We start from the raw sequence: 27086 nt of genomic DNA on the forward strand, positions 1-27086 counted from the left end.
ATATATATATATATATTTACAAAATATGTAAAATAAATCTTACTTATAAAATAATTTGTAAATATTTTATTAACATTGTGTGTTGTCTGGATAAGATGCTAATATAACCTTCTGATTGGCTTAAGCGGCGTCTACAATGAAATTTTAAAACGTAAATTTTGAGCTTTATGAACCTTACATAAGAAATTGATCAGTCATAATTTAATGTGAGGAGAATAATCGACTACAATTAGTCAATTTCTTAAGGCTTAGAACTTAAAGCTTAAAAGTTACGTCTTAAAATCTTATTGTAGCCACCGCTTTATAATATCTTAAGACTGTATTTAAGACAAATGGGTTGTCTACAAATAAACTGTTACTTAAGTTTTAAGTCTTAAATCGTAAGAAATTAACCAATCACAGTCGAATGTGAGAAGAATAATCGATTATAATTGGTCAATTTCTTACAGCTTATGTAATGACTTATTGTAAAAAGTCTATAAGAATCAACTACGAATAAAACGCATATGTGTTATTCATTAGACGATGTTAAGTTTCAGATAAAAAGATATTCGCACTAAAAATCACTCTAATATAGATAAAGTATATAAAAAAAATCAATGGCTATATGTGGAGATATTTGTCCAAAATAGATTATCGTAAGTGTCTTATACTTTTGTATTTAATTGTTTAGATAATTATAAAATTTAATTAAATTATATATTTTAATTTAATTGTAAAAAGTTTATAATCAATACACAAATCTTTTTTCTAATATATAGATCTAATATATTTTTCTAATATATTTCCAAAACTGTATTTACAAATGGGGACGATTACTTAATCAATATACGTTATCTTCGAATCCTCGAACGCAATTTCCATCAATTACTACAATACAGCAGCCTTTCAAACCCATTCTACAATTGCGTAAGCATAATTGTATAAGTGGTTATAGTTGTAAGAATTAACCAATCAGTCAAACATGAGGAAAATATTCGATTGCGATTGGTCAATTCTTATTTATTAACATTCATTTTGTGAAATATTATGTAGATGTTTTACATATTTTATATAAAACTTTATTCAAAATATTATTAAAATATAGACTAAATATTTTATGTAATATTTATGATAAATATAAATAAATATTTCTAAATTTTTATAAATATTTTGTAAATATTTTATAAATATTGTGTGCTGTCTGACTTACAACATACGTTTTTTCCTTCGAAAAACTACGAATATCAAGTAATATTAGTTATAACATTTATATACAATTTGTTTAAATACAACCCTATAGATAATAATTTCTAAAGATGTTAAGTAGATAATAAAGTATATATAAGAATTACTTGATAAAAATATTTATGTATTTGTTAAAATGATGAAAATTAATCTACGAATGACTTATCGTGTGCAGTATAGATTCGGAAAATCATCGTGCGTATAATATAAGGGTTAATATTCTGTTAATATTTCTTTAAAAAAATCATTCTCAAGAAAAATAAGAAAAAGGAAGAGATACCTCGTCGAGTTGCAGGCATTTGCCCCATTCAACCAGCGTGATTTTGTGATCGTTATTGATGTCACAGGAATCAAGGAAGGGCGCGATGCAGTGCTCGAGGGCCATCAAGGGCGCCTTAATCGGGAACAGCTCGTGCCTAGATACCGTTCGGTCGTGTGGGTGGCCGTCCAGGTCGCACCACTTCCAAATAGCTGCGTTCGACCAGCGCAAAGTGTGATTGGTCTCAGCTTCGCGCTGCATCTTCAGATAATGCGATGACAACTCTTGACGGTCTGCCAAATCGCGCATGATGTTGAACAGCCAGTCGCGCATTCGTCTGGGAAAGTCGGCCATGTCCTCTTCCTTGCACATCTGCGCGAATTAAGGAATTTTGTATATACATAAATGTATCGCGTAATCGAAAAACTCTTTGAAAACACACATGCTTTCGATATTTTATCGCGCGTTGATAATAATTTTTCTATTTTTAACTCTCTGGAGCTGATGCCCAAATCTGTAACACATTTATCGGCGCTCGATCTATATGTATGTAAAACTTCTTAGAGAACAATATGTTTAAAATGCAAACATAAGGGTAAGTCCACAATCTTGCTTTAAGAGGCCGTAAGCCGTAAGTTGTAAGTGCTTATGCTTTTAAGTCGTAAAAATTGGATTTTGTTCAATTCGCTTAAGTCTAACGGTTAAAGCCTAAAAAAAACTACGCAAAAACAGTTTAGACAGAAATTATTGTCACTTAAACTCTTTCGATTTATGACTTAAGGTCTCTTAAAAATAAAAAAATATTGGCTGCTGTAGCAAATTAGATGGCAAAATATGGTATAGCATTTTTAATTGGCTGCAGCAGCCAATTTTTTTTTTCAGTGTAAGGATATTTTAATAATAAAAATAATACAAATTTGTATACGTAACATAAAGAAAATTAAATTGTTTGACAATTTTTTACAAAGAAATTTATAATTGAATAAGTTCAATAGACCCAAGTTAGCTCTGAAAGTTATTTTCAGTGGGAAATCACTGAGATAATAGATACGCCAGTTAACAGGCGGAAAAATTTGTGTGATTATAGTTGTGTGATTACAGTTTATTATGTGAAAATAATATACGGTTTTATTGTATAAGGAGCGTTCTGTCACACCTGTGACAGAATGATACTTACAGGCATCTGTCGGCACTCGCCATAGTATACAATGTGAACATGTTGATAGTCTGGACCTCTGCACCTGGCGTCACCGGTGTCGCAGAAGCAACGCGCCTGATAGACCTCACAATCACTGCCCAAGGTCTCATTGTAGTTGGTGCAGACCTTACGACGCGGATCGACCTCCTGGTTGCAGAGCTCCACGCAAACGCACTCAGCCGTGCCCTCCTCCGTACTCTAAAATCGAAGAAATTTCACTTTCCTTTTTATTCCTGTCTGTCTTAAAGAGAGGACAAAATTCTTATTTCACATTTTAAAGCCAGTCTCTATCTCTTTTACTTCCAAGTTTGGCACTTATGTCCATTTCTATAAATGTAGATTAATTTTAATCTCGGTTCGATTTAAACTATTCACATTTTTCATATTTTTCTAATTCTTAGAATGAGAAAAAGATGAAAAGTAAGTTGAATCGTAATTAAAGTTAATTTACATTAGTAGAAACGCCTTAGTTGCATTAAGCATGTTATCATTATTTTATTAGAAGTTGACAAATCACAAAAATACAAATATTAATAAACAAATGAACGTTGAAATTTATGGGTCTTGACAGAGAAGACTAGAAATTCAATTAATAATGATAATAATATTAATAAGAAGAAGAAAAACACAGGAATCAAGGCTAATGAGAGTACAGCGCTGTTAACAGTGCGCAACGCGAAATATACAAACTTATGTTATAATTTTATTGTGAAGTCTTGATGTCATCCACAATTATCTTAAAGTCATCCATAATTAATAATAATAAAATTTATTGTGAATTCTAGACGAATGTCAGAAAGCAATCTTAATCTTGATGAAAAAATTTTGCTGAAATTATTTCACGTTTTGGAACATTTCAGCGAAATTGCTGAAAATTTGATGACATTTCAGTGAAAGTAAATTTTTTAGGTAACATACTAAAAAATCATTGAAACTAAACTGAAATTATTCTGAAATTTCTCTGAAATTTTGTTAAAATTTCTCTAAAATTTTTGTTGAAATTTTTCTGAAATTTTTTGCTGAAATTGTGCTAAAAATGAATTTTTCAGTTAAAAGTCGCTGAAATTAAATTGAAATTTTTCTGAAGTGCTAAAATTTTATCGAAAAGTGTTCCAAAACGTGGAATAATTTCAGCGAAATTTTTCCACCAGGGAAGTTTCTTATTTATTAATACGTATATAGTATACAAATTTACATTGAATTATTTAAGCATTAAAAATCGTTATGGGCTTTTATTTCCTATAATATTGGTTGTTTTCTTATTTGATTTTGGGTGCATAAATTTACGCGGAACATCAACATTGATCGCCTTGTTCATATATACATTATGTAGCAATGTAAAGCAATTATTTTTGATTCATGAATAAAAGAGAACTTTCTCGACGAACCTTGCAAACACGACCAGCGCCGCAATGCTTATCCATGCACGGGTCCTGGAGCAAACGCTGCTGCTTCGATCCAACCTCGTTTCTGCCATTTTCAAGAATGACCTCAGCCTCCTCCGCCGTCGCTGCCTCCTCGGCTATTTCGTCAGCCTCCAGCATGTTCATGATCTCATCTTGCACGGGTGCCTCTGTCGTGGTCGTGCGACGCCGATATTTTCGTCTGCGCTAGGAATCGATTAATATAAACTTCGATTAATACTCTTTTTCTTTCTCCCTGCTTCGTACTTTATAATATTTTTAAGGATATAAAAGGAGCGGGTAGAATACTGTAAAAAGTTTTCAGTACTTCTCACGTTTGTCATTTCTTTTCCAAGAAACAGAAAACTTTGAGAAAACTTTCTCGTTGTAGTGCACAATATTTGAATTACTCAAGTTCATCTATCTTTCTATAAACGTATTATATTTAGCATTACCAGCGTTATTTATCTCTCCAAGTTTTTTTAGAATAAGACTCTCACTCTAAAAAATAAAAATTGAGCCAGTCTTGAAAGCGTGGCTCAATTTTCAATTTTTAAGAATAAAAAAATTTTACTTTTCGGAATGAAATTCACTTAATTTAAAAGTTTTAAACCATAACATTTTACATCATTTACACACAGAGAAGCGCTAACAAAAAATTCAGGCAGAGAATCTGAGAAATTAAATTAAAAAATACCATACTCTTTAATTTACAGTAGTGCTAAAAAATATTTTGTAATTATCAAAATTCTTGATTTTTTAATGAAAAGACTTTTAGTAAGGGAAACTCATGTTTCTTACTAACTAAGTTAAAAATTATATATTCTAATATATTTTCTTAACAAAATAAACTTCATATATTTCGAACATTTGAAGAACACAGCCATTTTTTTATTGTAACACTGACTCATAAAGAAAGATTTAAATGTTCCCTACAAATTACAAAATTTTTTTTAGTTTTTTTTTCAGTGTGCAGATTTCTCTTGTTTGACTATGATAATTTCGAGTATGACGATTTTAAGATCGAAAAAATTATATTGAGATATGTATCATTAAAAGATAATAATACCTGAGCAGATGACACGTCCACTATTAGAACCACCACCAGCAACGCGACCAACAGCAGCTGCAGCTTCGTCGACATTGCGATTCCTGTGACAAATCGATGATGAGTATGTGCAAGATGCCTTCCTTTTAAAATAATCGATCTAAAGTAGAATGATCTCAATCTTAACGAAGTTTGATAGCATCCAGAGAGCAGCAGTATCTTTATGATTTCAGACACGTTCCCGTTATTGGCAATTTACAAGCCTCGTAAACTACGACCCATTCATTGTAGGATACATCATATCTTTATAAGTCGCCCTAGAGAAGTTTGGCTCGCGTAATTGATCAAATTAACCACCTCGATTCAGGAAGGAGGACTTAACGTAAACTATTTTCGTCCTCTACTTCCCTCGTAAAACCGTAGAAACTCAGATTATTATCAATCGAGCGTCGAGAGCTCTATTTGCCGATCGGATTCTATCTCTCGAGGAGCCATTCATCGAAAAACTTTTGAAAGTTCCTGAATTCTGTACGCGTCGCGAAAGCGGCTGGTAGAAAAGTTAAGATTTTTCTCGGAATAGATTCAAGTTTCTCGGTGCGTTGAAAGGGGTTAATATCCCTGAGCTAAATCGGGTGCAAGCAGGCCTGAACGTGTAAATAAATCAGCCATTTCTCGCGCGTAATGCTTTATTGCCGCGGCGTTTCCAGTTGATGTCGGCATAAAAGACGAATGACATTTCCTTGCGACACTCGTATTATTCCAAAAAAATCGACGTAATGCGAACACGCAAGCACGCACGCACGCACGCACGCACGCACGCACGCGCACGTGACACCGATCAACGCGAGCGCGGATCAACGCGAGAGACCAGAGATAAATCTCGCGAGACCTTAATAGGAGCAACGAAGCGATAACCCAGATATTTGAAAATCAAGTCGCTTCGGATACATCCGGACGAGTCACGAGCGCCCTTTTAATATATATGACTTCATTACGACATTGCCTTTTCTTCGCACGCGACGTCTCGTCTCTTCGCTCTCGTTGCCTTTCGCGGATGATACAATCGGTTTACGCGTCGCCGACTTAATTGCAGCTTTAATAACGACGAAGGACGCGCGCATGTAACGTAACGTCAGCAATCGGTTGTTGTCTTCGTCAGCGGTGAAATTTGAACTCGATGAAATTTGTGCGAGTTCGTCACAGATTCACATAATTGTGTAATCTCCGTACATTTAATGCGCGAGTTTTATTTAGACACAATATTATTTAAATATAAATATACTTTAATTGTCATGTGTATCCAACATTGGATATACTTATGTAAGTCTTATGTAGGTGGGCCTCTTGTATTAATTTGAATACACACACACATTTCATAAATATTTTTAAAAACATGAAATCTTAGATTATATATGTATACCAATTTATATTTATTTTTAAAAGTTAGATATAAAATAATATTGTGGCGCTAGAAAACCGATTATAAAAATTCGTGCGATAATCAAAGTATTAATAATTATAATTATAAGATATACTTTTAAAGCTAAGTAAATCAAGATATATCAATTTTCGATAAAATTTATTTTAAAAAGTTGTCTGGGATCACAATTTAGTGAAAATAGATCCATTAATTCATACAATGTACAAATATATATTATACTCTTTAAAATTTTTGGAGTAAATCTTATTTTAAAGAGTGAAATCTCTTAAAGATTGAAACTCTTTTTCAAGACTAGCTCGTCTTGAAAAGCTAGATATAAGATTTAAAATTCTTTTTATTTAGATTGTACATATTATTTTCGATCTTTTATTTAAACAATCAATATGTCGTTTTCCGGTAAAAAATTTTTCATACATTAATATAATAATATGTATAAATGTGTATAAACATATTTATAAACATAAATATTCATAAACACGTATAATCATACGAAATATGTTCATACATATTCATAAATCCCTCTCTCTTTTGTAAAATTACTTTTTAGTATAATATAGAAATAACAATAGAGTAATGTAAAAACATAAAAAATAATTAAAAGGATAACTTTCGCATTGTTCGTTTTAGAAAAAAAAACAAGTTTGAAAAAATGTTAAAAAAAATTGCTCATATACAATTATGCATAATTTTATATATAATTATACAATGGTAATTTTTTACATTTCTTCAAACTTGATTTTTTTCTAAAATAAATAGTGCGAAAATTACCCTTTTAATTATTTTTAATGTTTTCACGTTACTATTGTTATTTCTATTACACTAAACAGTAATTTTACAAACGAAAGAAGGGTATATGGATATATAAAATTATATATGTTTATGAATATTTATGTATGTTTATATATATTCATGCAAGAAAAATTTTTTACCAGGATTAAAGGATAAAAAAAGAGTGAGAATGGACTTGGAAAAAGTACTCGTGTGAAATTTGCAATCTATACATGTCGCTAGAATATAAATGTCCTAACAATACTATGTATAGGCATTTGGTTGATAAAGCATGAGCTTTTCTTGTTATATGTTGAACACATTACGCGGCTTAATGCCAAGTGTTCCATCCAATTGTATTTATGAGATGTCCGCAGTTCGTTAAGTCAATGTTTCGATCAGCTCATGAATTCAGAGGACGCGCGCTATTTCTTCGCTTTCCGCCAACCAAGGGGATCACGTAATATAAATAATTGGAACCAGACATAAAATCAACGCAGTTTGTATAAATTCTTTGAAGTGGAATCTCACTCTAAAGAGTGAAAATTGAGCTAGTTTCGAAAAAGAATATCTCAATTTTCAATCTTTAAGAGTGAAATTTCACTCTTTAGAGTGAAATTCGTTTTAGAAGTTTTAAAGAGTATATTTGTGCATTGTGTAAACGCGTATCTATTTTAATTAAATTGTCCCAGACAATTTTTTTTAATAAAATTTATCGAGAATTAATATAAAGTAAAAAATACGTCTGGTATAATATATAATATATGTATGCACAGTTACTATAGTATAACATAATATTTGTGTATTAAATATTATGCTATTCTCTAGTAGCTACATGCATATATTATAGCTATTTCCGAATCTGTCTCCAAGATCTGAACAATGTTTTTTTAAAGTCATAAACCAACATGTAAAAAGATTTGATCAAATATGAAGTTAAACAAAAAATAATAATACACTCAGAGAAAAATGTACTACATTCTAATAAATTTTTGTTTGTGAGTATTGCCAGTTGAATATGTACTAAATATAAACAAATATTTATTTAGTACAAGAACCATTAATTTGGTTTAACTATTATTATTTTTTATTTAGCAAATATTTCTCTTCCGTAAATAAATGTTGCATTAGTACATTTATTAAAATTTGGTACATTTTTCTCTCAGTGTACGCAGTCCGTTTTGCGCATTTATAATTTACCAATTTAATTTCTTAATTTTCATAGCTCTTTTCGTTGCCAAATCGACTACTGAATCAATAATCGTGTATTATCAATCGTCTAGTATTCAGAGCTGGGTAATATTTAAAATAGTTCCATTTTAAATGGTTTTTGGAAAACTATGTTCATTTTACATTTGAAATGGAATCTTGTCTATTATTTAACCATTCATAAAATAGGTAAATGGTTCTTCTATGTTTTCACAAATTTTCTCTAGAATCATTGACGTATAAAAAGAACTCCCATGATTAGCCGAAAATTTTTATGAATATTCAAATAAACTGCAAATTAAACTGTAAAGAGAAAATTAATTCCAAATAGTCCATAAATATTGACTCTTATAAAAAATGAGTGTTCCTGCATTATTAAAATACTATATACATTTTTAAAAATGTATATTACTCTTAATATCTAATTTTGACTATAACCAGCGCTTTTCATATTAATTTGATTTATTCAAGTAAACGGTGCCGTTTCCAAATCATAATATTAAAATATTTTAAATATTCCCGTCAGAAATACTTTATTTATAATATTGTACTCAGGACTTCGAATTCCGTTAAAAATAGATTTCAAACGTAAAATACTATTATAAAATTTATACCATCTTGGCGGACTAAGATCTTATCTCAATCTATATAGTTTTTCTGTACTTTTTCGTATATAAAAATTTTTTTCCGCTATGGCAGGGAAAACCATTTTTTTTATTCGAAAACCATTTAAAATACCTATTTATCCATTTTACATTTAAAATGGATTCGAAAAACCTATTTTGCATTTTGCATTTTAAATACATTTTTTAAAAGTATTTTACAATTAGTATTTTAAATGGAATTCTGAAGACATTTTATCCAGCCTTGGTAGTATCTATATATTTGGAGAAGTTAATCTTATCAAGCATTCGCGATTTCAAAAAATTGCGTAATTCTTTGTTTCGACCGCTATATAATACGTAACCGCGTAGCCGAACTGAACGAAAGAAGAGTAAAGATTTCCATATGTAACGTGTTAAGGTCTCGAGTTTTCTCCATATAGAGAACGTGCCGGTCGCAATGATCCGGCAGTCGTCTCGACGTCGAAGTGCGTCCGCGGTGCGTCGCGCGGTTCTCCGGAAACGCTGGTTCTCCAACCCAGCCGCGCGCGTAGGAATCGCGACACACATGGCCCCTTTTTTTTATCGCGCGGTTCGCCGACGTGGGCGAAACGCCTCTGCAAGTGGACGAAAGGAACAAAAATGTAATTCCTTTATAATAAAAATGTAATTCCTTTATAACAAAAAAAAATCGTGCCTCCTCTATTATTTATTATCTTTACACGCGCAACGAAGTTCGCATATTAGAGATATTCCAATCTCCAAAAAGAAGCTATCTTTCCAAACGACAATAGCGATCTTAAATCGATCTATTTTGCAAAAAATTGATTTTTCTAACTAAAAGGGGTCATATTAAACTAATCTCTTTGTAAAAAATCGCTTCTTCTTTTTAACAAAGAGAACTATTTTGAAGCGAGCTTTTTGTAAAAAATCGATTTTTAGCGAATCGATGCGAAGATCGTACATCCCTAGTTCACGTACTTATCACATGGTCCAAAACCTAATGAGAACTGATCAATATACGCGCGGGTTCTTTATAATTAAATTTAAAGTTACGCAACTGAATATCTAATAATATACACGTTAGCAATAGATGCATTGATTCCAAAGCGCGGTAAAATAAAACGCAAACTGCACGTCGGCACGCGAATAACTGCAGAATAATCATGAATTTTATCAATTAAAATTAAAATTAATGAAACAAATATTAAAATGCTTTTGATGATATTTTCTGAAAAAGAGTAAAGGGATGTATTATATAAAAGTAACACAAAAAATAAAATAAATATTCGCCTTTTTATCATTAAAAAGTTTTGCAAAACGTGGATAAACATTTGAAGTGGAACAGAATTTTCTATCAAAATAGAATACAAAAATGTAGATGGAGTCGTGCTTGTGAAAATTTTATTTTTATTTTATTTTATTTTATATTCTACTTATTTCGTTCATATTTTATTTAAATCAGTCATTACGTTCATCAAACGTCTAATTCCATAAAATGGGGAACATCAGGAACGTTATTAGTCCTATGTGCTAGCTCCGCCAACGCGGAATTAAAAGTTAACTAGTTTGCCGACGAGATACTCCAGCTAAATGCGTTGATTCGATTCATCTCGTTCAATCTGCTTGTTGACGAGCGGAAGTTTATGCACGACTTGATATTATTACGAATAATAAAATGTATGGAACGCGTATGTATAAATCCTAATGGAAAATTGCTTGTAAATCTGTTTCCGTAAAATAATTCTAAAGGAACTGGATCGTAAGAGACTGTTGTAAAAATTGTATGTAATACGATGATGTAGGTAGAGCTCGAGGAAATGTTTTTAGAGATAGGAGTGCAGTCTTTATCCATAATATAGCTATTTTCATCGTTATTCTTGCTTGCCAAAGAACGCTCTAGTACTTATTCCTCTTGTATGTATAAGCTTATATGTAAGCGTGCGTTCATTATGGAAGAATAAGTACTAAAAAATAAATTCATGTCTTCTTATCGATCTTAGTCTTGAACTCTCGGGATATCGTGCGACGTAATATGGCGACATGAGAAGAGGTCGAATGAATGGTCTACTGGAAAACAAGTACAGGGCATCACTTCTATTTTAAGTCGCTAATAGAAAATTATAAATTTCGTACTTTTAAGATCTGCTTCCTGCAACTAAACTAGTGTACACTTTTGGAACTTGAAGTGAAATAGATCCCTGGTAAAATAATTTCGCTGAAATTATTCCACGTTTTGGAACATTTCAGCGAAATCGCTAAAAATTTGCTGAAATTTTTGCTGAAATTTTGCTAAAAATGAATTTTTCAACTAAAAATCGCTGAAATTAAACTGAAATTTTTCTAAAATACTGAAACTTTGCCGAAGTGTTCCAAAACGTTGAATAATTTCAGCGAAATGTTTCCGCCAGGGATATGTTTGATATTTGGCGACAGCGAGAAAAAAAGTTCTAGTGTAGTCTACTGCAAGAATAAAAAAACAGACTATAATTTATGCTACTTGTTGCAATTGATTTCCTTTTCATTCATAACTTCGTGGCAATTATAATAATCGATACAACGTAATGTAACTTTAAACGTAACGCGAGATTTGTAGTAAATGATTGTAAGAGGTAATAATGGCACATCTTTTCGTAATTTGCGCAACGATAGTTGCTTCAATAAACAAAGGATGTTGGATTTCCGTCCCAGAAAGGACACGATTTCCGAGAAATATATGACAAGAGATAAGTATTACAGTTGTGACTACGCCCACTGATATAAAACGTCCATCGTATGCAGTTCTTCGTGTGCAAGTGACTCACATTAATCGCTGTGTGTGAAAATTAATATGGTTAAGACACTTTTATCGCGATAATTTCATTTGGAGTACATCACTTTTATCTTCTTCAGTTATTTTACTCAAGCTGTGAAGATACTTCGAATCTAACGATAAAAATTGATGGTGTAAATTTCGAGGGGCAGAAACTAGTTCTACTACAAGAAGTTCAAGGTATTTCATTAAAATAAGAGAATCGCTAGAATCATTCATGAAAAGATTTCTCGATGAAGGCCCTTTTCATGTTTGAATTCTGATTGCCAGTCAGTTCTGACTACCTAGTGGCAGTCTCTTTATTTCCGTATCTATGTGATTATACATTTCGCAACTCAGACGCATTCAGGTACCTGCTTATTCTACAATACGATATCATTCTTCATTCGTACACAAACATCTAAAAATAATTTTTCTACTAAATAAAAAAAATTTAATGTATAAATTAAAAGTGTTAAAAAAAGTCAACATTGTTATTACTTAGGAATAATATGTATTTATAATAATCTATATTAGATGATATACTAGTATATGCTCGTAAAGAAATGTAATTTGTTTAGATTAATTATTTTAATTATTTTAGTGTGGAATTAATATACTTCTAAAACGTATTAAGAGTAATAAGACACGCAAGACATTTTAATAATTAACAGAATCAATTTTCTACAATATAATGATCTATATTTGGATAGACAATTAAATGGAACTATTTATATATTACATTAATTTATATATTACATTAATCGATAAAAATAGTGAATAGTGTTTGGGAATATTTTAAACGTAGAAACTATATTTTTTTAAATAATAATTTGACAAGGCAATGTACGAAATGAAAAATCATAAGGTTACCGTACCTCGCGTTGGCTTTCTTCGCAAACCGCTTCTGTCGTTCTCTTCTTCAGCAAGAAAGATTGAGAAAAGAACAGCCCTCCAAATCGGTCGCTGGACCGGTATAGACTGCGTTCGCGAGGCACATTGCGGCGCGGTGCCGCGCCGTGCCGAGCGGAACGCGCGACCAGAGAGGAGAGATGATCTCATCTCTTGCGTTTTTCTCTCTTCCTACACCCTCATCTGATCTTTCTGTCGTACGCGTATGCGTATGCCCCGCAGTCACATTCTTACGCAATACACGCAACCGATCACCTCGACGATAACTCAAACGTTCTCATTCGTCTCGACGAATTTCGACATTGGCACCCTCGAAGGGTTACTCGGATGACTTACAGAAATTCAGATAAAAAACACTCTAATGAAGGATAGTGTCAGTCCGAGCAAATAATCAATCTAATATAATAATCAATCCGTAACTTGTCCTAGTCATAAGTTTGCTCTGAAAATAATATGATACTCTTAAAACTTTTAGAGTGAATCAAAACTGGCTCAATTTCCACTCTCTAGAATGAAATTCCACACTAAAGAATTTAGAGAGTAGATATTTTAATTAAAGTTAGGAAAACAATTAAAATGTAAAAAAAATGAATAATCATAGAGGGAATGCATTTTTAATCACAGTTCCAATACATCAATTGATAGTCGGTAAAAAAATTTGTAAAATAAAGAAAAAATGAAAGATCTGTACAGTATTTGTTTTTGCCAAGATTTGCATTTTACCAAAAATTCGAAAAATTCTGTGTGCAGATAATATCGACATTATTTTCGTCGTACGAATCTTATTCTCAACCGCCATCAAATGCTGATGAATCCACAGAGTGCTCGGCAGTTTCGGTAAAGCCGATTATAGAGGAAACGTGACTCTATGCGTGAGACCAGCTAATAAAATTCATACCAAACAGGTGAGCGTGTTGCGATAAATAAAGAGATGCTATAATATAGGTTGGTAGTGTAAGGTAAGTATATATATATATATATATATATTATACTAAATGCAAAAAGTTACAATACATTTGATGTTCGTTTTTTCACTTTTTTTTTCTCCTTTAACATTATTCTCTCATCCGTCTTTTATCGCAGTAACGTTTCAATTGGTTATACACACAAACTGGCCTGGCAGACCAAAATAATAATGTATACTACAAAAATTCATAACCGCCGTCCTTTAGTTATTACAGTTATTTGTGTTTTCTCTTCATATCCTCTCTCTTTTCTTCGTTCGTTATTATATTTATCTTTATTATTAATATTAATAGTTACTTAAAAACGAAAACATTCACACTAAAAATTTGCAGAGCTCTCTTTCAAGTTATGTAAAGCGATGATCTCGCGTAACTGCGGCTTTGAACACGTTGTACTTGAACACACGGATATGCACATGGATAAGGACGTAGCGAAGTGAAACGGCGCGCGTATGGTGTGTAATATTTTATATTAGGTGGCACGCGAAAATCGGAAGTCAATCTGCGATTTCAAGTATTAAACAACTATGTCGCTCAGCTTAAAATACTCTTTCTCTCACTCTCTCTGTCTGCACGATTGCGCTGACTGATAAACAAGTATTGAATGTATAATAGATTTTAAGTTGGGATAAAAATGATGAAGACGGTTTACCGTTTAATGTACAAGAGGATCTAAAATGACAATTCTTTCTTAGCCATACAAATATTCGTTTAAATATGCTCTACATATGTATACAAAGTTGTGAAGCTGCAGGCGCTTCCAATGTCTCGAAATCTCTCTTTCTAATGTCACATTTATCTCTCACATACCGTGAAAAGAGAAACATTTTACCATTACAGTATTAATTTAAATCTCGTTTAAGGCGATAAATATATTTGCTAAACAAAGTGCACATCACTGCAAAAATTTTGCCTTAACTGAGCATGAGTTGTATCTAATATTACCATACTATGTTCAGGTTTAATTTCTTCTTTAACACTTTGACTGCTATATTTTACAGTTATGTGCATGATACTCAGTTTTCTTGGGAATTATGGCACTTATGTATACGAATGATTCCTATTTTAATTCGTATTTATCATTCGAAACGTGATTGAAGCGAGAGAGGTAAGATTCTTAATCTTTATGGGAATGCCATGGTTTCCAAGAAATTGCGGGTGAAATTTCAGTCGAAGTGTTAAGAATATGTAATGAATAACGTGATCGCAATGTGTTTCAATTGGTATGTTTTACTTGATAAAAAGGATGTCATGTAAAGATATAAATATGTCTATACAATAATTTGAAAATATAAAAAAAATATTCTTGAAAATGATTGTTAATAGTTTAAGTAGATCAAAATTTTCATATTAGAATAAAATAATTGTAATTGAATGAAAGGAACATGAAAGTGACCTATCTTAATTTTGCGATCCTCATTCATAATCACATACGCAATATTCTGCCGCAAGGAAGAGAGAAGTGATAAAGTTGAGTGCTCCATCCTGTATATTTCTAGTTCAGATTTAATGATCAATTTTTCTTTTTTTCGCTTTTTTTTAACAATATTAAAGTATGCCAATTACGTGATAACTACCGACAAAATTCCGGAAATACGTTTACACGCGTTACTAAACTAACTTATAAAGAAGTAGGATAAAAATGGGTCGAACCTTCATTACTTCCTACGTAGCGCTTTTTTTTATAATATTTATAACGAAAAGATAGGCTTAAGAATTGCAAGATATTGTATACCCAACGAGAACGCATGTTTGAGATGCTCGTAGGTTTTACTCGTCCTTTTTTATTTGTTTTTAACTATTTTCCGAAAAAAAGCAAATCGCAGCTACGCGAAACCTATCCCTTTGTCCGCGTCTGCGTCAGAGCGGCCGCGTTATCATCGCCGCCATTGTCATTATGTCATTGTCAATTGTCAGTCTGTCATCGTCATCGTTATGTCGTCACTGTCCCGAGTCTTGTTAAACGAGACACTAACATTGCGTATAATACTACATGACGAATATTAATCCCTAGAGTGCATGCTTAAAAAAATGTAACGTTAAACGAGGCGGGGCCCCCGAAGAGGGGGCGCGGTCGCCGTGTCCCAGACGCGGGGCATCGCGACGAGTTTTTTTTTTACTTTTTTCTTTTCAATTACAAACTACTGCGGATGTGGAGTCGCGCTCGTGCGTGATCTACGTTAACAATCTCCACGATGATCTTGATCACGACGACGAAGAATACAAACTAACACAAACTTTCTTTCTCTCATGCTCTCTCGTTCTCGTTCTCTCTCTCTCTCTCTCTCTCTCTCTCTCCATCTTTGTCTCTTTCTCTCTTTCACTTTCTCACTACTTATTATCAAATGCAAATTTTTAATGTTCTTTCTTCTTCAAAACATAAGGGAAAATTAAAAATTTGCTTGACGTTACTTTCTACTACAGTATCGCGCGGATTTCAGACCATCCGCTTCCAAAATTCCGTTAGTTTCGTAAAGGAATGAAAGCTGATAGGCCAGGAGAGACGCATCGCCCAATCTCTAATAATCACAGGATCCTTCTTCTCGTTGCATTGCTTGTGAGCGTTGCTGACTAGAACTCTTGTTTCACTTCATACTCTAAGCAGTCTACGATATATAAATGTACTTCGTCAAAAAAATGTGAACAGATAATATTGTCCAGAGAGAAATTGGTGCGTCATATTCCGAAAAGGATGTTGCTCACATAGCACGAAAATGCTCTATCGCTACGTTGGACGCATTTCCGCACTGTGTGTATGGTTTTAATGCTCACATTTAATGCTTAGCGTAATACGAATTCTGTGATTACCAGAAGACATTATTGACCCTCGTGAAAACGCTGCCATGCAACTGATAATTTAGCGATCGGGCGATACAACGTCAGACCATGCGCGTGCGCGATCCTAATTAACTTTACCTAAACGAAAGTAATAATAAGTATGTATGTGAAGGGAAAGGGAGGTAGATGCTACAATAGAAAGAGTCTAGAAGAGAGGACAGAGTAGCGCAGAAAGGTGTGTTTCTAGAAGAAAAGGGATAGGGAAGGAAGATAAGACCAGAAATAAGATAGGCACGAACAAAAAGTTCCGAACTGCAACGAGATGCGGCCAGGATTGTATACTTGTATGCGGATGGAGCAAGGGAAAACGGCGAGACCAGTTACTGCAGTTTAAAAGCATTGTCCTGTCTACGATCGATACCGGTCAATCGATGATCGGCAATATAAATAAAGGAGAAGATCGTAGAAGAAAAGAAACTGTCGCCTTTCCTTTTATTTTTTCTTTTTTGCCGCGTGCAACCGGGACACAGTCTTGGGATCCTGTAGTCGTTTCGTCGGGATTTGTTCCGTGCGATTTTTTTATCTACGCCGATTCTTCACTTTGGGCAACGGGACGTTTTCGTTAGCGGTTGACGAGTCGACTCAAAAGCGTATGAGATTTATGCATGTCACAGCGACATTCCTTCATTCGCTTCGATCTCGCTTGGTCGCCCCTCGCTTAGTTATGTGGTGTGTGTGTGTGTGTGTGCACCGGAATTCGCTCCGCTGCCTTTTCGTCCTGCGATTTGGCGAGCCGGAGGAAACGCGCGGAGTGACGAATGTTGCGCACTACTCTGAAACCACACAAAGAGTTCCGACACAATTTCCCCGATTTCAGATCACGTTCCGTTGCCTTTTTCCGTTTGCACTGAAATTTGCCACACTCCGACAACGTTCTCCTGTATGCTCTTCTTGTTGCACGGTTGCACGTGTATATGTATGTATGTGTCTATGATTGCATGTGAGTACTTCGCGTCGCAAAGTCCTACGGAATTGCCCGATTGTCGATGTACGAAGAACGAATTCGAACCAATGATCATCGCCTGTCTGACCGATGATTTCAGATACACACACCACTAAGCTCAAAGTCTCGTGTGAGAAGTGATCCTCGGCAGAGATTTCGATTGGCACGTCATCCATGTTCGAGCTCATATTTCGTACAATTCTTTTTTGAGCTACGTCAGCTAATGTCGGTTGTTGCTGTTGCTTGACGAACGTTGCAAGCGACGTTTAAGCATGAGATTGGCGTCAGTGACGAGGTCGTGCGACGAAATAGTTCTGGATTCCGCTTCTTGAAATGAAGATGGCAGATGTGTGATGGTACCGGTGACTTTATTCAGTATAGACGAAATTAGGAGGAGGCTGTTGCATAGTATGGCCGGTATTAGCGACGATTTTGGTAGCCAGGATTACTCGGATTGCCCGGCTGTCGCATGCCGCCACCCCTACCACCATCACCACCTCGTGAAAAACCTCCACGACCACCTCGTGCACCATGCTGTCCACCTCTCATTACGCCTCCGGGTCCGCCTGAATTAAATCAACAATGAATTGGTAAATAAAAGAATTTTACTAAGAAAATTACTAAATTGTGAAGAAGAATAGTCTAGAAATTACCTGGTCCACGTTGCTGCTGCTGTTGCTGCTGTTGACCTCCCATGGAGCGCATGCCACCATCGCCGGAGTTCAATCTGCCACCACTACCATCCAACATGGGCCTGGGTCTAACCTTCTTTTCCTCCACGTTCAACTTTTGTCCACTCTCATCAGGGTAATAGATGGGCTGAAACAATCATAATAAAAGCACCAAATTCTGTTTCTATTAAACAAGACTATATCTAGTAGCTATCTAGGAGATAAACTTACCAAGGAGTTTAACACCTTGGTCACAACCTGTTGATCCTCAAACGTGATAAATCCGTAATTAGGTACTCGAGCGGTATTATTTCCTTGCGGTTTACATCTGTCATTCGATTTACTGTGCACGCGTAACTCAGCAACTCTACCATAACGTTCGAATACTTGGCGCAAATCATTTTCAGAGGCGTTGTGTGGTAAGTTGCCCAGGAAAAGTTGATGAGCGTCACTGTACTGTCCTGGTCTCGTGCCACGACGTTCTCCATCTAAGATATATAATCATATGTAATTATATACAAAACAAAATCCTATAAAAAAAAAGAAAATGAGAAATTAAGTAATTAAGATAATCAAAAAGTAATTGATATAAAAATAATCCAAATTTATTAGGAATGTGTGGCTAAAAGAACTCATTTCCATATTACTTTAAGTATGGAAGTTTATATACTGCCTTCAAAATTATCTTATCTTCTTTTTTTTTACCTTGTCCCCTTTGTATTAGTCCCCTTTGTACTAGTTCCCAGTTCTTTTTACCTCTTTGAACTAATCCCCCTCTCGGAACGCGTTGCTGCTGAGGATGCTGCTGTTGTTGCGGTGGTTGATTTCCCCCCACTCGATGCGCCTGTTGCTGAACTGTAGATACATTATTGGATACAGACATAGATGTCGGTCCGTTATTTGCAGGATGTAATGGCGACCTGTCGTCCAAACGTAGATTCGTCATAGGTGGCTGTAAAGAAAAAAAAATTTATTCATCCTCTTCTTCATATTGCAAATGACATTACGCGAAACAAAACTTACCGGAGACATGGATAATTTAGGAGCTTGAGGACTAGTAGCACCAGTAGGACCGCTTGGGAAAGACTTTACCAAATTAGCATACGTCTTGGGTCCGCTGCTGTTGACAGTAGCGCTGGATACCTGATGTTCAGGTTCGGTCTCTTGTGCAGATACAGTAAATGCTTCTGTCTCAGGCTGCTCATTCCTCTCCTCTGTCTGGGCCTGTGGCTCGTTATCACTTTGCTGTTGTGGCTGCTCACCATTGCTTAGCTCTGCCTCCTGTACAAACTGGGATTGAGCAGCTGGTTCGGCTGTATATGGATGTTGCTGTGCAGGAGGCGGTGGCGGCGGTTGTTGTTGCTGCTGCTGCTGCTGTTGTTGCTGCTGCTGTTGCGGCTGTTGCTGCTGCTGTGGCGCTTGTTGATTGATCACCTCCTCGTGCACCGTTCCATTCAACACTTGCTGTATTACCGGATGAACCTTACCAGTAAAAACAAAAAATAGAAAATTGCATAACCCATGATAAATCATAAAATCTGGAAAACTTAATTATTTACTAATTTAAATCTGAGCACACAGAAAAAACTGTTTGCATTATACAATATGTTTGTAACTTTAACCTTTAACCGGGCACGCCGCGGTACTGACAAGGGAAGTTTCACAACTGTCTGGAACTGATTTGATTCTCCATGAAATATGTTGTTAAACACGAAAATCCAAGAGACGTATTTTTTTATACGTGCGCTAACTCATGTTTAAGGAGTGAAACACCTCTTTAAAAAAAAAACGGTATTTCTATTTCGAGCCGAATACCGTTGGAAGTATGAAAAAAAATTTTTTAAACAAAAGTTGTACAGTTTCAAGAGTATTGTGAAGAAAAAAAATTAAAATTTTTTTGTTTAACAATTGTTAGCAAAAAAATTTTTTTAAATTTTTTTTCTTCACAACATTGAAGTACTCTTGAAATCGTACAACTTTTGTTTAAAAAATTTTTTTTCCATCCTTTTTCCATACAAAAATTCATTTTTACGTAAAAATGAAAATAAGAGGTGCAACTTCTAATGACCTTGATTTTGACAAATGTTATCCAGGACAAGATCCTGAACAACTTTCAAGAGGTTTTAGCCATCGGTCGGACAACTTGCGTAATGCTAATGCAGGCTGTACTATAACTTTCGAGCCTTATAACTCAAAAAATTCCTAATGAAAAAGTATTCTATTATAGTGTTTTGGAAAGCTCTCGAGGTAAACTACAAGAAAATGTAATGAAAAATAAGGGATTTCATTTAAAAAAAATCAACGTGACTTTGATCTGGCCTTGGTGACGCCAACCAAGGTCAAATCAATAGTATCTTCTTATGTCCCCCTCCGAACCATACAACTTTTGTTTAAAACATTTTTCCGTATCTACCATAGTTTTCGAGAAATCTTAATGCATTATTTAAAATGGGACGCCCTGTATATGATTAACAAGGGTCACTTTGGCTATAGTTCTAAAGTACTCTTGAAACAAATCAATTTTCATTCGGGAAATTTTTGTCTATCTCTTATAGTTTCGATGATATTCGCTTCAAAAGTAGAGAAAACTAATTTTTTTTAAAGAGGTGTTTCATCCCCTAAAACTGTAATTCCGCACGAACAAAAAATAGTTTTGTGTTACGGATGAACTACTTTACTTCCACAGAGTTTCAAAATTTTTTCAATGTTTGAGTTGCCTAGTATCCCTTGTAGAAAAAGAGAAACGAATCATTATTTATTACTTAGATTTGAAATATATTTTAGCTGTACTTTTATAAAAATAAGATTATGTTAATTATTCTTTTATAACAATCAGATGATTCCAATAGCATTTTCTTTTTAATTTTACGGATTTTCTTTGTTAATAATAAATGTATAATGTATTTTTTATCAAAATTCTTCGAATTCAAATGTTATATTACTTTATTCAATTTATGTGATTAGATAAATTGTGACTAAACTATTTGAATAATTCGACATAAACATAAAAAATGTACAAGAAAAAATAAAAAACACCAAAATACTTCATCATTGACGTTTGTAATAATTATAAATCACAATATCTTATTTCTCTAAAAAACAATCGAGAAAAATGAAGGTATAATTCCAACAGGTTTATTTCCAACAGAGCTGTATGATTAGCGTCGTCTCTGAAGATTTGTTCGCGCCGCATGCTCCAACATGTTCCAACATGCTCCTACCATAGCTCTTACTCACTCCAATGCGCTTGATAGAGTGAGTAGGAGCTATGGTAGGAGCATGTTGGAGTTTGCGACGCTAACAAACCTTGAGACCAAGCGTCATACGCTAAAACAGCAATGAAGTGAGTAGCAGGAACGGTAACAAGTAAATGAACACTGACACATTTCAACTTCAAGCCAAACATAGAATGCACTTCATAGACATGCTGTCCCCGCGGAGATAAACGGTTCAGACTTTCGCATTGCGCGCTACGTAATTGGATCGACACATAAATCATCATTACTTTACAACCTTAATGTTTAAAGAGCTAAAACTTTCCAAAAACTTCCTTAAGTAATAAACAAAATTGTAGTATAGGTAAAGGTTGGCAATTCGAAAATTCGTACGATCACTTTTGTGATCGAATGAATAAAACTACGAATTCGAGAGGAATATTTTGAAAAATTTGGCATTCGGCTGTGAAATGTTCCGAAAACTTTTTATATGCTCTATATTTCGAGGAACATATTGAAGTTTACTCTGTAAAAATTTCAAAGAAAAATGTTCATATTTGACTGAGATATGGCGAGTTAAACATAAAAATCTATTGAAATTGTTTCATTTTACAAATTAATTTTTTCGTTTATAACTTAAAAACAAGAAAGTTACAAATTTGGTTTAAATACAAAAAAGATGCGCAATGTAATTCTCTACAAGAATCAATCGTCAAAATTGAAATTAGAGAAAAAAAATGTCCAAAATTAGCCCTGCGGACAATACTTATCCCGCGAAATCCACGCGTATCCCTTGATAGAATCCAGCCCCTCAATTATTATAACTCCTAAATAATAAATTTGTGGCACTCAGTGCCGCGCGCGCCCACTAATGTTTGACCGAGAGGCGCGCCCAGTTAAGGGTTAAAAACCTTATTTTTTGACAATGCAATAGCAATAGAAAAGCGGATGGTATCGGATAAGAATTCATAATTTTAGACGCGTGTGACAGCATTTATCAAAACGCTGACAAATCCACTTGTACGTAAAAGCCAATATTTCTTCATATTAAGAATAGGGGCAGTATTATTTTGAATTTTGTTATGTAATTGTTATTTATGCCGACACAAGTTAACTTTAACAATCAGTCATATCATTACATGTAAGTCAAATTTTGTTTTTAGTTCACCAATATAAACGTATATTCTTTAAATTGTACGTTTAAAATCTTTCTTATTTTATTTCGTAAGTTGTTTTTTCAGTGAGTGTCATTTGGGTGATATCAGATAACCTTAGATTTGATTTTGACTGCTGTTTTGTTCTAAGTAAATATAGAGAAGATAAGACAAAGGGAAGAGGAAAACATAAGTTGTTAAGAAAGTAAGAGATAATGTGACAATAGAGAGGTGAGGAAACGATATTATGTTCCGAAAAGTATATTAGGTAAATATATCAGATAAATTAAAAGCTATTGAAGCAAGAGATAGTATTAAAATCATGCCTAGATAATAGTAAGACCTTTCAATAAAGTGTTTTTTTCCTTTGTTTGTAAATATTTCTGTCCAATATACCATCTTCTAATTTACAAAAAAACTAAGAAAATGTGTTATGACATTTAAAAATATAAAACTTTAGACTAGTTTTACATTAAGAAAAATATAATTATAAGGATATTTTGGTGCAAGAATATTTAATTTTTGTCGTTCAAAAAAATGAAATCTCGGAAAAACATGTCCGGTATCATCCGACTTCTTTTACGTCTTTATGTTTATTATCTTTGTTATACTAACGTGTGGTTGGGGTGGCGCCGCGTAATACATCGGCTGTTGTTGCTGCAGCGGAGGTTGCTGAGTCGGAATGAGAGGCGGTTGAGCTTGCTGTTCAGCAGCTTGAGCAGGAGCCGACAGTTGCTGCGCCTGAGTTTGATGTTCATCTTCCTCAGGTTCAGATCGGCCAATTTCCTCCACTTCTCTTTCGCCGCTCTCACCACTATCCCCGGCACTCACGTCAGCCTCATCTTCATCGGGGAATATCAAGTCTTGATAACGGAAGATATCATTGTGCACATAGTAAGTTTTGGGTGCTTGCACAGCCAATACGAAAGTCTGAGTGAATCGACGCATTGGTTGCCCGGCGTTAGACAGTTCTCCAGATACCTACATGATAATAAAACATCAATATGTAATTACATGTAAATAATAATTATATATTTATTAAAATCACCAACATCAGATGCTGGATTACATAATAATATAAGATTTAAAATTAAAGCACACATAAATATTATTTAAAAAGCGAGTTGCGCTAAAAAAAATTAATGATGCTTCGTGAAGATGATATATTCAATATTTTAATACATGTTAAATTTCTGCTATTATATTCTATTAAGAAATAAAATACAATTGTAATCATATCGTTTCTGCTTATATTAAATTCTCATCTTATATTAAGTCGATGTAATTTACCTGGACAACAACTCCATTTTCAAGAGTAAGCTGAGAATCAACTTGACTTATTTTGGCATGGCAATCGCGAAAGTTCAATTGTTGAATCTTCTGATGTATTTGTTTTTGACCGATCGCCGGGGTACACTCTCGATTAGAATCCAATCCGCCGTGCACGAAGGAAGAATGCTGATTGTAGAACCTAATCATAAAATTTACAATAATTATTGCGGCGTTCGAAAAATATTCCTGCAGGGAATAACGCGTGGCTCTGTGAGGAGCAATTGACTTAGAACATTTGTTCGCGTTGCTTGCACTTTTTGCATTCAGCATCTTCGCTTTCTCTCTCAACAATCGAATATATATTTATCTTATTTTAAGTGCAAAAAGTTTTTATGATTTCAAGCAACGCGAATAGACCTATAGTTGGCAGATTCCGGGTTCGAGTCTGACCTTTAGGGTGCTTCTCCATGACAGTCGGAATTTCGAAAAACAGAATTTCGGAAAAGTCACACGACCAATCAATCATTTAAATTTAGCACGTTATACAAAAGAATGATTATGATTGGTCTTATTATTTTTTTTTCGAGATTCCGTTTTCCGATTGTCACGGGAAAGCATCCAAGAGTGCTAATATATTAATCCATATATGTGACTAGATTCATAAGAGGCTGAAATATAAACTCGCTAAACGCACATGTCTAGTGCGACGCGTTTCATATAGTTAAAAAAAACTCTAAATATTATGAAGGAAAACGTTAGAGGAGACTTATATGCAACAGTTGAAAGACACCAATGTCTGTTTACTATTATTAAATTATTGTTATTCCTTGAATACAATTTGAGCTTGTTACGACAAAAAATCTATGGCATAAATTAAATTGGAAAAATATAGCTTAGACAACATCACCTGTGAAGATGGGCAGGCGCCTGATTCAGCAATGTATAATACTGTCGGACGAACTCACGACCGACACTTTGTGGAGAGGGAGATGCCTCCATGACCATCTTCTTACTTTTTAACTTCTAGAATATTTTTTCGCTGGAAACAGCAAACTAAACGTTCAAATGTAAAATCTTAAAATTATTAAGGCAGATATCTGAAACAAAGAAAAATACATTTTTATTAGAGAGAGAGCACCGTGAGAGATATATATATATATATATATATAATTATAATAAATGTTTCAATACATTTAATTGAACAGATCAAAAGTATAATATTAAATTGAAAATATTGATTTAAAAATACAATTAAATTTATGTTTGTTAAATTTATAAAGTCAATTAAATTATAATATAATATCTCTCTCACAGAACATATATTAATTAAATAGTATTTCTTAGAAAACACGTAGCATTCTTATTATAACGAATAATCAAATAGAAATATCTTCCATTATGCATACCAATTATGAGAAATAAATTCATAAAATTTGTTTAAAAATGTAATTAATTATATGTGTAATTTAGCGATATAAAAATGGATATTGTTAAGACGAAAGAAACCAAATTTCATCGTTCGTCGCAGATATTTCGAGAATATATTAAACGCACGCACACATTCATTATATAGACATAGTCAATGTTCTATATAAACGAACTATATACTTTATAACTCATGAATATTTTATGATTCCATTTCTAATCGGATTTAAATTACTGGCTGATTTATTCAATGCCCGTACTACTGCGCTGAATTATTTTCCAAGTAAAAATATTACGGTGATTTCCACCCATAGAATCTTCGAATTCTCCGAATCCCAAGGTATACACGAGGCCGCATTTTCTCGCATTTTCTGTTGCATGTAAAATCCATGGAAGGGAGAGAGGGAGGGGATGTGCCCTTGGGTTCTGGAATCATCGCCGGCGAGACCTCGCCGAGGGATTAATCCCCCGAGCCCTCCCGAAAATCCCGTCTTCGTTAAGCAGCGCGCAAATAATCGGAACGATACATGCGGCAAACACAAAGGGATTGGCGACGCGCGTAGCGAAGCGCATGGCAAAATTTTCGCATGCCACCACCTCTCTTCCTCTCCTCTCCCCCCTCCCCTTCCCACGAGATCTCTTTGTCTCTCTTCATAGCCTCTCGATTCTAAACCGCGCTGAGGATACTCGGCGTATCCTGCCAAGCACGTGTTTCTCAATCCCGAACGGAGAGTCCATTTCCTCACGCAACCCCGTCCCGGAGCTCCATCCGTGGAGCAGGATGAAACAAAAAAGGGACGAGGAAGAGGATCGTGAGAGGCACGAGAGAGAACACGCCGATGAGAGCGCGGATGCGATGGGAGAGGGAGATAAAGAGAGAAAGAGAGAGAGAGAGAACGCGCGGTCGCGCCCGGTCGCTCGCGCAAGCATCAGCAAGCATGGCGATGTTTCCCGATGACCCGTACAGGAACACGCCAGCGCGGAGGAGACGCGACGTCGAGAATCCGTCGGACGGGGCGGATCGCGACGTCGCGTGGGTGAGACAGCCGACGGGCACGGTCTCGAAGTGACGCGATTCCACCGTCGGAGGCGTGCGTCTCCCCTCGTGCACGAGAGAGCGACGAAGCGAGCAATCATCTCGATGTGCATCGACGAACGGACAGATATCTCGCGACGCGACGATGGCCTCGGCGATCGCAACGATGGCAACAATAGAGCGTGGGGGGTGGACTTACCTGATTTCAGGCGATCTCGCGTGCGGCACGGGGACGCAACTATCGGGGGGGGGGCACCTCGGCACGACCGGCAGCGGTCGCTTCTTATCGCGCGGGAAGCCGACGGTATCGCGAACGATTTAGCGAGGGTCGGTGATGCCTCGAGCGATCGAGCGATCGAGCGAACGCCACAGACACAGAGCCCGTAAGTTCGTGGTATTAATTATAAAAACAGTTCGCGATTTCGTATATATTCGTCGTTTACGCGGCTTGTACTTGTACTGTGTAGTGGTATCGACGGCACTGTGTCAGCAAATGCGCGCAGAGCAGCGCCAGTCAGAGGAACTGGCGATACACGAACGAAGGCGTCCTAGAGACACAGACGGGCGGCATCAATCTGGATCGGTACCGGAAGTACCTGAGCGCCGGTGTTGAACGTACAAAACGCGGAACGTCGATGTTGATTGGTCAGAAATAATGCATCTCACGAGCCGGAATCTTCTGACGCGCCATCTGTTCCTCGCCGTCCTC

The 27086-nt window shown here is 35.0% G+C and overlaps 2 protein-coding genes across 3 annotated transcripts in view; both read right to left on the reverse strand.

The window, feature by feature from the left end:
* SPARC (secreted protein, acidic, cysteine-rich) overlaps nt 1-13265 on the reverse strand; it is a 14785-nt gene extending 1520 nt beyond the window's left edge. The window contains exons 1-5 of the mRNA XM_018457595.1: nt 12825-13265; nt 5157-5239; nt 4073-4294; nt 2664-2882; nt 1508-1858 (exon numbers count right to left, since the gene is read on the reverse strand). Of these exons, the coding sequence (XP_018313097.1) occupies nt 1508-1858; nt 2664-2882; nt 4073-4294; nt 5157-5239; nt 12825-13008 (1059 nt within the window). The 5' untranslated portion in view covers nt 13009-13265. The remainder of the gene's footprint in view (nt 1-1507; nt 1859-2663; nt 2883-4072; nt 4295-5156; nt 5240-12824) is intronic.
* A 2856-nt stretch (nt 13266-16121) lies between these two features.
* Nucleotides 16122-26933, reverse strand: rin (ras GTPase-activating protein-binding protein 2). 2 transcript variants are annotated; one of them, XM_018457573.1, is made up of 9 exons: nt 26577-26933; nt 24824-25013; nt 23935-24115; nt 23260-23625; nt 19299-19757; nt 19032-19227; nt 18507-18763; nt 18258-18423; nt 18025-18170 (listed from the first exon to the last, which is right to left on the reverse strand). In XM_018457573.1, exons 2-9 carry the CDS (start codon nt 24919-24921, stop codon nt 18025-18027), a joined length of 1869 nt encoding a protein of 622 aa, XP_018313075.1. In that variant the 5' UTR covers nt 24922-25013; nt 26577-26933. The 2 variants fall into 2 exon arrangements, with proteins under 2 accessions (XP_018313084.1, XP_018313075.1); XM_018457582.1 differs by lacking the exon at nt 26577-26933 and having other exon boundaries at nt 16122-18170; nt 24824-24921.
* Between the last annotated feature and the right edge of the window lie 153 nt (nt 26934-27086).

Source organism: Mycetomoellerius zeteki, unplaced genomic scaffold (genome assembly GCF_001594055.1).
Source record: "Mycetomoellerius zeteki isolate Tzet28-1 unplaced genomic scaffold, Tzet1.0 scaffold114, whole genome shotgun sequence".
Lineage (NCBI taxonomy): Eukaryota > Metazoa > Arthropoda > Insecta > Hymenoptera > Formicidae > Mycetomoellerius > Mycetomoellerius zeteki.